Genomic DNA, 13,622 nt, shown 5'->3' with positions numbered 1-13,622 from the left:
ACTTTAACAAACGTCAGTAAAGCAGAAAAGCACCCCCCCTTTCCACCCACAGCCTCCCCCCTTTCACACACCCCCACCTCTTTCCAGCGTTAAAAGCACCTTGTGGCTCGAAGTTTGCTGGGGGTGTTGGTGATGGTGCTGAGAATGGGTGCCTCTGAATGCTCAGTTAATAATAGCCATAAATGTGGCGTTTCGGAGGTGATAAAGAGACACGACATCGCATCTTCTCCTATGTGGAAGGAGAGGAGCGGGGAGGAGGAAGAGAAGGGGGGGCAGAGCCGAAAAGTCAATGTTATATATGAAAAACTATAATCATTTTAATTCAGTATTGACACCCCAACATCTTGCGATAATGGAGTTTAGGCGCCAATCGAAGCCTGGGTTTTTATAGCAGTAGAGGAAAAAAAAAAGTCGTAAAAACCCTTTAACAGCTTTTTATGTAGTGCGATATAACCAGCAAGAACATCTCCGGGTGTGTTTTTATTTATTTATTTATTTATTTAGTTGTTGTGGTGTGTGTATGTTTTTTATTTTATTTTATTGCGCTTTATAGTTTGTTAAACAGTTTACTGCCCCCCCTCTTTTGAGGGGGGCGTTACAAATGGGCCATTTCTTTCTTTTTCGTGCTGATAGTTAAACCTTTATCAATAATAAGGAAATTGATCATTAAAATGTTAAATCTGACTACCTCGTTTGTTTTAAAATATGTTGAGGCTACAGGACGCCGTACGATTTGATAACTTGGTATTAAAATACCAATTACATTTATAGGAGGCTTTTAGAAAAAAACGGGTAGCAATTAAATCCGGCCTCTTTTTACAGTTTTCCAAAGCAACCCTGACATTTTCCAAAGGCTAAAACTGCCTCGTTAAAATATATAAAAAAATAATAATAAAAAATGGAAATTAACGATGGGAGCAAAGCCTCTCTTTAATTTTTCAACCCTCCCCAAATATCAATCTTTGGGGTGGGCTTTAGGTAGATGATTTGTCGAGAGGCGAGAGATATCTCATTAACGTAGATAGTTTAGCATATTTAATCTCTATATTTACCCCACCCTACACCTCCCTCCCTCTCTCCCTCGCTCTCTTGCGCTGGCTCGCTCGCTCGCTCTCCCCCACTCTCTCTCTCTCTCTCTCTCTCTCTCTCTCTCTCTCTCCTCTGTCTCACACTCACTCTCCTTTCTGCTCGCAGGCTGTTCAGAGTCCGTGTGGAGTACGTGGAAACCAATAGGATGAGGGTTCCATAATAGATGCAAATGATCCAGAAAAGACACTGCGAAATATGAACAAACTCATTTGCTCCGAAGTAAATCACGGAAAACTGTTTATGAACTGGCACCTCTCCTTGGAAATGTAAAGCGAGAACTCTTTTTAAGTGCCGATTTTTTTTTTAAAAGGGGGGTTACAGAAGAAGGAGGGGGAAAAAAGAAGAAAAAGGAGAAGAGAGAGAGAGAGAGAGAAAGACAGAGAGCTAGAGAGAAAGGAATAATAATAATAATAACAACAACAACAGCAACAACAACAATCACAACATCAACAACAATAAAAAGCAGGAATCTGGTACCATGTACTGTGGCAAAGAGTTTTGACTCAATCCTTGGGATTTTTTTTTCCTTTCTTTTAATCTATGTATATCTGTATATACTCCGGGCATTCACAAAGACTCCTGGGTTCGCATCTCGTCGCCTTCATCTGATTTTGTGGCTATTCTCCGCTGGCTTTTGATAACCCCCCTGTCCTTGTACTTATACCTTGCTCTATTTAAAGTAACCTGTTTTGTATTACAATGAGCTCCTATTTTGTCAACTCCCTCTTCTCTAAGTACAAAACCGGGGACTCCTTGCGCCCCAACTTCTACGACTGTGGGTTCGCCCAGGAGCTCGGCGGGAGACCGACGGTGGTGTACGGGCCAAGCACCGGGGGCACCTTCCAGCACCCCACCCAGATCCAGGAGTTCTACCACGGGGCCTCTTCTCTCTCCAGCACCCCTTACCAACAGAATCCCTGCGCCGTAGCGTGCCACGGCGACCCGGGCAACTTCTACGGCTATGACCCGTTGCAAAGACAAAGCCTCTTTAGCGCCCAGGAGTCCGACCTGGTGCAATATCCCGACTGCAAGCTCGCCTCCACCGGGCTGGGGGAAGACGCGGACAACTCGGAGCAGAGCCCGTCTCCCACGCAGCTCTTCCCCTGGATGAGACCGCAAGGTGAGGAGGGAGCTTAGAAAGGGCCGGCCGCCCAGCCGCCGCTGCCGCGAAAGGCATTTCCTGAACCCATAAAACAAGTTCGCCCTCCTTTCTCCCACCTCTTCCACTATCTTTCCCCCCTCCCTCCCCCCCCACCACCACAACCCTCAGTTACTTTTTTACTGTTTTATGAGCGTAAACTTTTGCACCTCTCAATTGCTTTATCGCTTAATTACCCTGAAAGGAAGCCTTTTTCTCCTGAATGGGAAGGACTGGACTTCCCCCCCCCCCCCGCACCTTTCAATGGGAGAAGCTTCCCTTAAAGTTTATGGTACTTTTACAACCTTCAAGACCCTTTTTTTGTGTCTCTCCTTAACCTCCTCCTCCTCCTCCTGCCCCCTCCCCGCTCTAGTTATTATCTCTTCCTCCTTGTCTTTTCTTTTCTTTTTTTAACCCTCTGGAGATCTGATGGGGGGGGCATGAGACGTCGGTGGCAATTTTCAGGACTGGGGAGGGCGTTCTTGCCGGGGAGAGGGGTGGGGTGGGGGGACACCCAACCAAGAATAATTTTCGCCAGAAAAATGACAGGACCGGGAGATAGGTTGGAATGGGGGGTGGGGGTGTTTCCTTTCAAGGAAGCAGGGGAAGTATTGCAAGTTGGACGCGGGGGGGGGGGGGAGAGAGATTGAGCGCAGATGGGGTCGTCTTCGTCCCTCTCGCCCTCCACCCATCCCTGGTTAATTACCCTTCCCTTTGTAACATTAGAGAAGGGCAGTTCCGTCCCTGCCTTTGTGCGTGTGTGTGTGTGTATGTGTGCGCGTGTGTGTGTGCCTGTGTGCGTCCCTCCTCACTGGTTCTCTCAGTTCCCGAAGCTGTTTCATGTGTCTTCCCAACCTCCTTCTCTCTCCCTCCCACCTCCCTCCTGCAACACCCTAGCAGCCGCTGGACGGAGGAGAGGCAGGCAGACGTACAGCCGCTACCAGACCCTGGAACTGGAGAAGGAATTCCTTTTTAATCCTTACCTGACCCGCAAGCGGAGAATCGAGGTGTCGCACGCGCTGGGACTGACCGAAAGGCAAGTGAAAATCTGGTTTCAGAACAGGAGGATGAAGTGGAAAAAGGAAAACAACAAGGATAAATTCCCGAGCAGCAAATGTGAACAGGAAGAATTGGAGAAACAGAAAATGGAAAGGGCGCAGGAGGTGGAAGAGGGCGGAGAAGCACAGACCGGGGAGAAGAAGTAGGCGCTGGGAGACTGGACAGGCAAGCCTCAAAGACACCCCCCACCCCACCCTCGTCCTTCCATTAATGGCAGTTAAAGTGAGAAGTGGTTGGGGGCCCCCCGAAACGCTGCTTAGGGGAGGGGGAGCTCCCCTTTTATTGCTGTAAAACAATATAGCTGTGAGCGTCTTCTTCTTCTGATTGTCCTTTGATACCTACAACGAACTATATATATATTTAAAAAAAACAGAGAGAGAGATCTTGGGGTCTTTTTAGCCTTGTTGTTATTTTTCCTTTTCTTGCCAGTTAAGAATTAGTAATAGTGTAATGCAATAGCTTCTGTTAACCATGACTGTGAAGATTCTTCCCCCATTTCCCCCCTCAACACTCCTTCTTTCCCCCCTTTCCTTCTTCGCTTACCCCCCCCCCCACCCTTATTTGGGACACAGTCTTAGTGCTGTAGAAAACATGTACAAATATATATACTGCACTTTGAAGACGTTTCTTTCTCCCCCCTTCTTTCTTCCCCCTCTCTCTTTCTCTCTAATGTATGTATATATATATAGAAAATATGTGAAAATGATACCTAGTGCACTTTTAAAACGAGCCCCCTTCCTCCTCCTCCTCCTCCTCCTCCTCTCTCTCTCTCTCTATCTATCTCTCTCTCTCCCTCTCTCTCTCTCTCTTTCTCTCGCTCTCTTTCTCTCTGTCTCCTGCCCTCTTTCTCTTCCCCCTTGTTGTGGTTAAACTCTTCTGCAGGTAGCTCTAAAAACACACCCGACAACATGAAACTGCCTATTTATGATGTAGCTGTCTCCATTTTTGTTGTTGATGTTGATGTTGTTAATTTCCTCCCTTCCTTTTGGGTTCCCATTTTGCTTTGTTTATGCGTTTGTCTTTTTAAGTGTCTCTATCTTTAAAAAAAGAAAAAGAAAAAAGAAAGAAAAAGAAAAAAGGGATAAAAGAAAAATGAAAGAAAAATTAAAAAGAGGGGTCTCTCTCTCTCTCTCTCTCTCTCTCTCTCTCTCTCTCTCTCTCTCTCTCTTCCTCTCTCTCTCTCCCCCCCACTCCATTTAGTTAGCATGCGCACAGTGAAAGAAGTTGTAAAAAGTGTTTTGTTTCCCCCCTTTGAATTTTTGGGTTCTTTCCCCCCCCCCCCTTAGGTTTACTGTGAAAAAAAAAGAGAATGTATACTGTATACGTGAATTATTTTATGGGGTGGGCGGGGAAACTAATGCTATATTTTGTTGTTCTTTCTTCACTTTGTTCTATTGTCGAAGCTGGAAGCGGAGGAAGAAAGGAGTAACAATAAAGTTTACAAGCCACAATTCCCCCGTTGACATTGTTCTTTCGTCACCCTGCTTAAAATTTCCTCCCGGAGGTCTTGGAGAGAAGGTTTTAAAAACAACAACAACACCCAAACAAACAAACAAACACCCAGCCTAAACATTCCTGTGATAATCCAAGGAAGTCTTTGGAGAGACACCGAAGAAATGCACTGGCTTTCAAATACACCTGAAGTGTTGGAGAGGGTCTGGCAAGAGGGTTTGGGGGCGAAGGCTGGGAGGAAAAGTGTTGCAGACATGTCCTTCATGGCCGCAGATGAGGAGTCAGGATGGATGTGCTTAGTTTCAAGAAACTTGTGTGTGTGTGTGTGTGTGTGTGTGTGTGTGTGTGTGTGTGTGTGCCCTTGCATGTGTTTTGTCACTGCTGAATTCCCAGCCCCTGGTTCCTATCAGGGCCCTCCTATTTCCTTCCAGGGTCCTACCCCCCCCCCCCCCGTCTCTCGGTCTGTGGCACATTGTCAATTTTGCTGTCCTCTGCCCCCTCCCGTGATCAGCCTAAGCATGATGTATACACGCCCCCTATATCCCCCTTTCTGTTTTTTGCAACTTAACCTTGGTGGGGTGTGTGTGTGGAAGGCCCTCTGCCAATCTCTTAACTGCAAGGCCATCTTTATTCTTATTTGTCATAGAGGGCTTTGATAAGTTTCCATGAAACGTGTGCCTTTCTATTTCTCTCACTCTCTTGCACTTACTCCCTGACTCTCCTTCCTTCCTCTCCCATTCCCCCCCTTCCTTCTCCCTTTTTTTGTTCTGTTTTTTTGGAAACCTTCCCTGCTTCCCCAGCAGAAAGCGGAGTAACCAGCTGGTCACATTTTCCTTCTCACTGTAATTGAGTCCAGCAGAAGAGCTGACACGCTTAAATAGAGATCTGTTGTAATCTTTCCTCCTCCTCCCCCTCCCCTTCCGCCACCAGAAAAAGCAAAGGCAGCTCCAAGACCCAACGCCTGTGGCAGTGGAATAAATTACATATAGAACTGAATGGCGTTTAGAAAGGGAGATACTGACGCGGGTAAAAAGCGGGCGGGAGGGGAGGGGAGGGGAGGGGAGGGGGCAGCACGTTGAAAGTGAAATGTTAAGTATCACTGTGGCCGGCTGGGGGCTCTTGGCAAATCAAATGACAAGTCCCTTTGCGGGGGATTTGCGGGGGGGGGGGGCGATGGCAGGCCAATGGAACGGCCTGGTAGAGAAACCCGCCTTGAGGATGTGGGATAGGGCGGGGTATATACCTATCCATCGCTTTTAGTTTGTGTTTTTGCGTGAGAGAAAGGTGGGGGTTTGGGGGGGGTGCGGGTGAGGAAACTAAGCCTAACCGTGAGCTTAAAGGTTTGAGTCTCTTGCTTTTATATGTTTATTTACACATAATAATAATAACAACAACAACAGCAACAACAACCTGGGCACAATCGGCAGGTCGGTCTCCTGTGCAGCCCCATGGACCGAGGTAGCTGTTATTCCCGAGAACTTGGGTGCCCCCCTCCCTCCCTCCCTCCCCCCAGTTTATATCGCTCATGTTTTACCTCTTCCTCATCCTCGGTCTTTCCCTCTCTCCTTTTCCTTTTCTCGCCTGAGCCACTACTACCCGGCTCCATCTACCCTTCCTTCTTTTCCTTGTTGTTTTTTTTCCGCCTCTTTTCCTGGTAGCCTGACTTGAGAGCAACTGATCTCACCCGGTGGCTTATTGACTCGTGTGCACATTTCGCCTCCTTCCCGCTTCTATCTTGGGAGGTTTTGTATCCTATCATCAATAATGCATCGTATTGTATAAATCCCAACCAGTCCTCCATACATAGTGTTTTCCCCCCTTTTTCCATATTACAAGGGGGACAGCTTGGGAGGTGTGGGGGGGGAGGGAGAATCGGAGGGGAGGGAGGAAGCTAGGCGCCGATTGGCGAGGCCCGAATCACGTGGACCGGAGTCACATGGTCTAGGGAGGAAAAAGGGGGTCCTTTTTGGTGTAAATCTGGAGTCTAATTCCGTAATATATCACGGTACCTCGTAAAACCGACACTAAAACGTCCCGGCCTACAAATCACCCGGCCAGATTATGAGTTCATTGTATTATGCGAATGCTTTATTTTCTAAATATCAGGCCGCAAATTCGGTTTTCCCCTCCGGAGTGTTTCCTGAGCAAACTTCTTGCGCATTCGCTTCCAATGCCCAGCGCACCGGGTATGGCTCCAGTTCCACGGCCTCTTTCGCTGCTTCCATGCCTGGTTTGTACCCCAACGGGGGAGGCATGCACCCCCAAGCCCCGGGCATGTATTCCAGCAGCTACGGTCTGGAAGCCAGCTCCTTCAACATGCACTGTTCCCCTTTCGAGCAAAACCTCTCCATGATGTGTCCGGGAGACGCGTCCAAACCCAACTGCAACAAAAGCGACCAGAGGGACGCAGACTTGCGACACGAAAGCAACTTGCGGATATATCCTTGGATGAGAAGCACAGGTGAGAGAGAACCTTCGAGGTGGCGGCGGCGGCGGTGTCGGGAAAGCCTTGGGGAGACGAGCCTATAAATGATCCGGAGGGGAGGGGAAGTTGGGTTGTGGGGTGGCGCGGGGGGGGGTTAGAAAGAGGACGGCTCTGAACTCCTTTTATGACGTTTGCCTCAAAATGAATCTCTCTCTCTCTCTCTCTCTCTCTCTCTCTCTCTCTCTCTCTTCCTTTTCTCTCTCTGTGAGTGTGTGTGACCCCATAAGAAAGTAATCTTTAAACAAACAAACAGCTTAAATATTTATTAGTTCTGCTGTTCCTGCTGCTGGCTTCCTCTACGCAAAAGCCACTGTGTCTTGGGAAGGCAGAGCTGCACTGTTGGGGCGTGGGGGGGGGGGGGGAGAGAAGAGGAAGTCCTGCCTCAACCACTCCAGATTTCTTTCTTTCTTTCTTTCTTTCTTTCTTTCTTTCTTTCTTTCTTTCTTTCTTTCTTTCTTTCTCTGAGATTCCAAGCGCAAAAACTTGGAAGCAAGTTTCACTCAAATTCAGCTTAGGGCGTGAGCGTGCATTGGTTTGCTTCGAAATCAGCTTGGCTCTGGGTTGGGTTGGTCAGAAATCAGCTTGCTTGCTTATTTTATTTCTTTATAATGACACCCGGGGAAAAAAAAGTCGGAGAGAGGCAAATATGGGGAAGGGGCTGGAGAAAATGAAGAGTGTGTACCATTTGTGTGATCTAAGAGACTCATTTTAATTGATTCAGCCACGGCCATAAAGACATTCCTTCGCAACTGGAGTTTTCACACGCACACGCAACGTCCTGCGTTTCTTCCCCTCACTCCTCATCAGAACCGGTAGATTCCGCACATGCAATTCAATCCCCAGCAGACTTCTGGAAGAGGACGTCGGAAAGGGAGTGGAAGTGATCAGAGGAGAAGGGGATACATGTCGGCCCTTGGCCAATGTATTCAAAAATGTGCGATGTGGCGGCTAGGAACAGAAACATGTATAAGTGACTGTTTCCATGTGTGGCTACGGTGGAGTGCCAGAGGGTTGTGAAATAGTGGGACAGATACACCAGGCTTCTTAGATTCAGCCCCCTCCCGCAGTTGTTTGTGAGTCTGACCTGTGTTGACAAGATCCAACCGTCTAATATGATAATATCTACCATCTATCTATCTATCTATCTGGCTCTGTCTGCTATTACTACTATTGTAAAAGTAAATGTAAGGCATTGGTTTCACCTCTGAGTTTGCCAGAGAACATTACAAAATAGAATGGAAGGCAAGAACCTAACCAAGAATGCTCTTTATACTCTCAGACCTACAGCGTTTCTGTTACATGCCCATAAACGTAGTCGATAAGTACACTCATCTTCTTGTGAGAGCAGAGATATCCGCATATTCGTTGTTTGGTGGGACTGGTGATTTCCTTTCCCACTCCATTAAACCAAATACTGATACAGGAGAAGTAGAACAATACATTTTATTAGGACCAACCACAGTTACATGCAGTAGGAGAGCATTCAGGCTGCACAGAACACTTTATCAAGAAAACAAACAAGCGAAGGTTGCAATCCTATACACACACATACCAGGGAGTAAGTCCCATTGAACACAACGGGGCTGACTTCTGAGTAGGCATATATAGGAATGCACTGTAAAAGTAAGGAGACACAGTGCTAAATCTGGCTTGTCCTTGTGGTGGACTTTTCAGGCTTACCTCAAGATTCTCAGGAAATAACAGGTGGGGGCAAAGCACCGGAAGATGTGGCTACGGAACAGAGGTGGCTACATTCCCTCTTTCCCCCAATTTATAAAAAGGGTTATAGTTGTAGTCAGATTTTCTGGAGTTCTGAGGGACTAGGAATAACTGAGAAATATATATTCTGCACCCTTCCTATTCATAGAGTATAGGTATCCTGGTGTCGCCCCTAGAGTTCTTGATAACCAGTTCCTCCTGACTTTCTTTTTCTCCCCGGCTGACAAGGGGTTATAGGTGATAGGGGAGGGGGGGGTGACTTCTGGAAATCCCTCACAAGGCTTCCCCTACAGACACGAAGAGAGCAAAGGGGTTATAGTACAACTAATTCTCTGCATGTAAAAAGAATAATGCTTTTATGTGCGAAAGCGTGGGAAGCAATGAAGAGTAGAAAAATCCCATTTTGCCAGTTGCTAGACCCTTTTTAAATTTCAGTGCATGAGAACACGTGCGTGCACTCACATTCACACTCTCTCTCTCTCTCTCTCTCTCTCTCTCTCTCTCTCTCTCTCTCTCACACACACACACACACACACACACACACACACACACACACACACCAATAGGTAGGTAACTAGGTAGGTAGAAGGCAGTTAATCAGACTTATATCTTTGGCAAACGAAATTTAGGGCAGTGGCAAGCTCTGACTCTCGGAATACTAACGCTGTCTGTTTAAGCGCTCTACCTCCCTTTCCTCTCTCCCACCCCATTCACTGTCCCTGCGGTTTACCAGTGTGATAAAGGAGTTATCTTTAAAGGCGCTTCATCTGCGACTTAGCTCTTTAGTACACTTGGAATGGGGCGGGGGAGAGAGACGGTGAAGGAGAGCAAAAATTTCGGGCCAGAACTACATGTGAATTGCAGGAAAGCAAATACAAGGGGAATGAGAAGAGGGAAGAAGCACTTCAACGCTTATTTCTTGAAGACCTAATCCACTAGACTGGTTTTTTTCCTCGTTATTATTAGGTAGTCCATAAACTGAGCTTTACGAAGCCCATTTTTCGTGTATGGCGTGGGGGTGGGGGAAGACATTTAGAATAACCCTGTCTCCCCACCCCCCTCCGCTCCCCCGACTTCTTTTGAAACAGTAGCTACTGATGGCCAGTTGCTAGAAGAGATTCCAACGTGTTGAGTGTAGAATGGAGGCGATACAGTCTCACGATAGACTGTGGCTTCTGTGCCAGTTCTCAGAACTTAAATCGGCCTTAAATCCAGTTTGGGATGAGGGCTCTTTTCTCTCTTTCTTTCTCCCTCCCCCACCCCTTTTCATCTTTCATGTCTGCTGTTCGGCTGGATTTGGGAGATTCCGTTGGCGAAGGGAGAATGTGTCTTGGTTGCCCCATTCAAGAGATGTTTATGGCGCTCCCTTCAACAGATTTTACAACCCACATTCCACAGACATCTTATTTCCCCTGTTCTTTATAGCCGGGCGGACTTTCCTACTGTTCCTTTCTTGAACAGAGGACCATCGCAACCCACCCCAACCCACTCCCCCTTTTGGGTAAACAGCAAACACAGGAAAATCCCCAAGAATGTTGCAGATGAATGATCCAGGCTTGTTTGGTTGGTCCAAGGAGCTAAACGCACAATCCATCTCTACTCAAGAGCAGTGGACTCGACTTTGTTATGGGATCATACCCACAAGCAACACAAAAAATGACAGGCAAATCGGTTCCTTGTTTGAATCCAGATTCTTTGGACGCTGGAGTAAATAGTTGTGGCCAACGACATGATTCTTGCTTTGAGGAATTCCCATGTCACAGCAGCTTCCAAGTTCCCTAATGAAAAAAGACCCAAAATAATATTATTTTCTAGATGTTCGGAAAAGACACACACACAACCTGAAATAGGAAGGAAGTGACATTACTCACACATTAACATTACTGGCTTGAAGAAACTCACCAGATGTGGAAATTAATACAGTGAAGATGCTTCCTTGTAATTAAAACCATTCCAATTTTTTCTGCATGATTAAGGCTTAATCGCACACCTTACGAGAAGATAAATAACAGATCTTTCAACAGAATATTTTCCCCACACTCATATATCTCAAAGGATTTTATTTTTATTTTTTTAGAGATGGGGAAGGAGATGTGGACATTTTAAAAGATACCATTGAAAACTCCTTGGGGAAAATGTGAAGCACTGGGAAATTGTCCTAAATTCGTTATGCCTGCAAACCAATTCATGGGAGAGAAGTCCCATTAAACTCAGTGAGATTTACTTACCGGCAAACATGCATAGGCCCAGGTTACACACCTGATAAATAGCGACATGTTTTGAGACTATAGAGTTGAACGTTACATTTCTGGATAAAGGAGCTGAAAAATGCATTATAATAGGAAAAGAAATTTAGAGTACATATCAGTTTTATGTATATCTTTATTTCCTTCCTTCCAATTTATGTATTTTAAATGTGTCTGGTTGTTTATTTATAAATCATAAATGATTTATTTATTTATTTTAGAAATCATCTCATTAAAACAAGATAGGCTTGATTTGATGACCAATACAAGGGGCAGTGAATCCAGTTAGGGATGACATGAATTTTAAAATGGAACAAAGACGGGTAGAACAACCAACCAACCAAGGGGAACTTATGATATTTTCTTATTATTGTTTTACAGGGACGGACAGAAAGCGAGGCCGCCAAACCTACACCAGGTACCAGACGCTGGAACTGGAGAAAGAATTCCATTACAACCGTTACTTGACCAGAAGGCGACGCATTGAGATAGCCCACGCTTTATGTCTTACAGAAAGACAGATCAAAATCTGGTTCCAGAACAGGCGTATGAAATGGAAAAAAGAAAACAAACCCGCGGGGCCCGGTTCAAACAGCCAGGAAAAACCAGATGCGGAAGAAGATGAAGAAGAGTGAAGGAAAAGGAGTGGGAGAAGGGGGAAGAAAGAGAGGGAGAGTGGAAGAGAGAAAGAGAAAGAAAGAGAGAGAGAGAGAGAGAGAGAGAGAGGTGGGTGAGAAGAAGTAGGGCATGCTCGGACTGACTGTAGTGTCCAGAAAATTAAAGGAAGAAACTGAAAGTTAAAAGTTAACAAATAAAGACTGCACACAAAAAAGAAAGAAAGAAAGAAAGAAAGCATACTAAAAGGATGGTTTCTTCTGTTTCTTGACACTTGGAAAACTACCTATATTAACATTTATCTCCTTTGTTTTTGTTTTGTTTTTGTACAACAAAGCGGATAATAAATCTACCTATTAAATGTCTCTTTAGAATCAAATATAGATGATGTTTTGTTTTCCTATGTGGGTCTTTATATAGTCCAAGTATTTGTAAATCTTCTTGTTTAAAATTGTTATCTCTCTTTTTTTCCCCCTCGTGTAATTTAAAAAAAAAGGTATATGAAGTGAATATGTGGATGTGGTTAGCACTTTTCCTTAGAAAACGTGAAATCCAAATGTATGAAGGGAACACAATGCTTAGCTTAAGATGATTGTTGTACATAATTCTATGAGATTTCTGTCTTTCTCTTCTCCTCCCCCTCTTCGTAGATTTGTACCTCTACGTCTGGTTACCAGTGCTGTATTTTATTTTTATTTTATTTTTTTGCTTGTTTATTTCGCTTGGTGTATATTTTTACATGTTCTACAATGGACCACTTCCTCACTAGAGAACCTGAAATGAATATTGTGCTGAGTAAAACCAATGTATGATAGTTAGCAAATAATTTAATAGTCGCCCAAGCCTTTTTATTTGTATTCTGTGATTACTATGCGTAGAGAAAGGGAAAAGAATAATTAAAAATAACCTTACTGAATAGTCTGAAATTGTGTCCAGCAATTACTTTCTCTTCTGTGTGTGTGTGTTTGGAATGGGCAGAATCCATGAGAAAGTTTTTTCTTTAAAAGTTTCCTTTGTCTGGCTGAGCCCTTCTTCTTTACACCTGCACAAGAGAACTCCCCTCTGGATTGTGCCAGAAGTTTGTGAGATTCTTCCCATAACTTACTCCTTTTCTCCTTCAACATCACTGTTGTATTTTTTTTTTAAAAAAAAAAAAGTTCAGTTAAACCCCACCACAATGATGTAAAACTCAGCATTGGCTGTAGAAAGTTAAGACAACCAACTACCGAAAAGGGGGTTGGATCAGTCTGGCTAAGAAAACAATTCAATTTGCCTAATATTGAAGTTTGCATCCAGAGGAGATCTTTCCCACTTTGATTATTCCAAAGATACAAGAACAGTAGAAACTAATAATAATAATAATAATAATAATAATAATAATAATAATAATAATAATATAAAAATATATGCCACTGGAGTAACTATGGGAGTTAAAGAACTATGGCAACAGGAAAACATTACAATTATTCTGTTAGTCACACCAGTCATCCAGTCACTGGCATCACATCAAAAAAACTATACAGAAAACTTTCAGAAACTGGGCCTACCAAAATACATCCACACCAACAAGAAAGCAGTCATATTTAAAACATGTTCAGTAGTCAGGAAATTTCTGAATCAGTAAAAGACAACATGACTTGGCAAAGCCTGTCATGTTCATCTAGAAAAAAAGAGAAATAATAATAATAATAATAATAATAATAATAATAATAATAATAATAATAATAATGTTTGGGATGCCCTCCAAGCAAAAATGCAGAAGAACTTTGCAGTTACTTTGGTGTTTCCTATTTCTCTTGTCTTGTTTTGTGTTTTTATC

The 13,622-nt window shown here is 44.5% G+C and overlaps 2 protein-coding genes across 3 annotated transcripts; both read left to right on the top strand.

The window, feature by feature from the left end:
- The first annotated feature begins 1,732 nt into the window (after positions 1-1,732).
- Positions 1,733-3,652, top strand: HOXB8 (homeobox B8). Of its 2 annotated transcripts, none has more exons than XM_063138037.1 (2): positions 1,733-2,209; positions 3,128-3,652. In XM_063138037.1, the coding sequence occupies exons 1-2, from the start codon at positions 1,789-1,791 to the stop codon at positions 3,430-3,432; spliced, it is 726 nt and encodes a 241-aa protein (XP_062994107.1). In that variant the 5' UTR covers positions 1,733-1,788; the 3' UTR covers positions 3,433-3,652. The 2 variants fall into 2 exon arrangements, with proteins under 2 accessions (XP_062994107.1, XP_062994106.1); XM_063138036.1 differs by having other exon boundaries at positions 3,125-3,652.
- A 3,082-nt stretch (positions 3,653-6,734) lies between these two features.
- On the top strand, positions 6,735-12,718 carry HOXB7 (homeobox B7). The gene is made up of 2 exons (XM_063137344.1): positions 6,735-7,199; positions 11,570-12,718. Exons 1-2 carry the CDS (start codon positions 6,800-6,802, stop codon positions 11,821-11,823), a joined length of 654 nt encoding a protein of 217 aa, XP_062993414.1. The 5' UTR covers positions 6,735-6,799; the 3' UTR covers positions 11,824-12,718.
- Positions 12,719-13,622: the final 904 nt, after the last annotated feature.

This window comes from Elgaria multicarinata, chromosome 11, assembly GCF_023053635.1.
Source record: "Elgaria multicarinata webbii isolate HBS135686 ecotype San Diego chromosome 11, rElgMul1.1.pri, whole genome shotgun sequence".
Classification (NCBI taxonomy): domain Eukaryota; kingdom Metazoa; phylum Chordata; class Lepidosauria; order Squamata; family Anguidae; genus Elgaria; species Elgaria multicarinata.
This window is presented reverse-complemented; position numbering and strand designations above follow the sequence as displayed.

Coding starts and splice junctions, on each gene's coding strand:
- HOXB8 (XM_063138036.1), top strand. CDS start 1,789: ATGAGCTCCTATTTTGTCAACTCCCTCTTCTCTAAGTACAAAACCGGG. Junction 2,210..3,124: donor CCCCTGGATGAGACCGCAAG/GTGAGGAGGGAG, acceptor GCAACACCCTAG/CAGCCGCTGGACGGAGGAGA.
- HOXB7 (XM_063137344.1), top strand. CDS start 6,800: ATGAGTTCATTGTATTATGCGAATGCTTTATTTTCTAAATATCAGGCC. Junction 7,200..11,569: donor TCCTTGGATGAGAAGCACAG/GTGAGAGAGAAC, acceptor ATTGTTTTACAG/GGACGGACAGAAAGCGAGGC.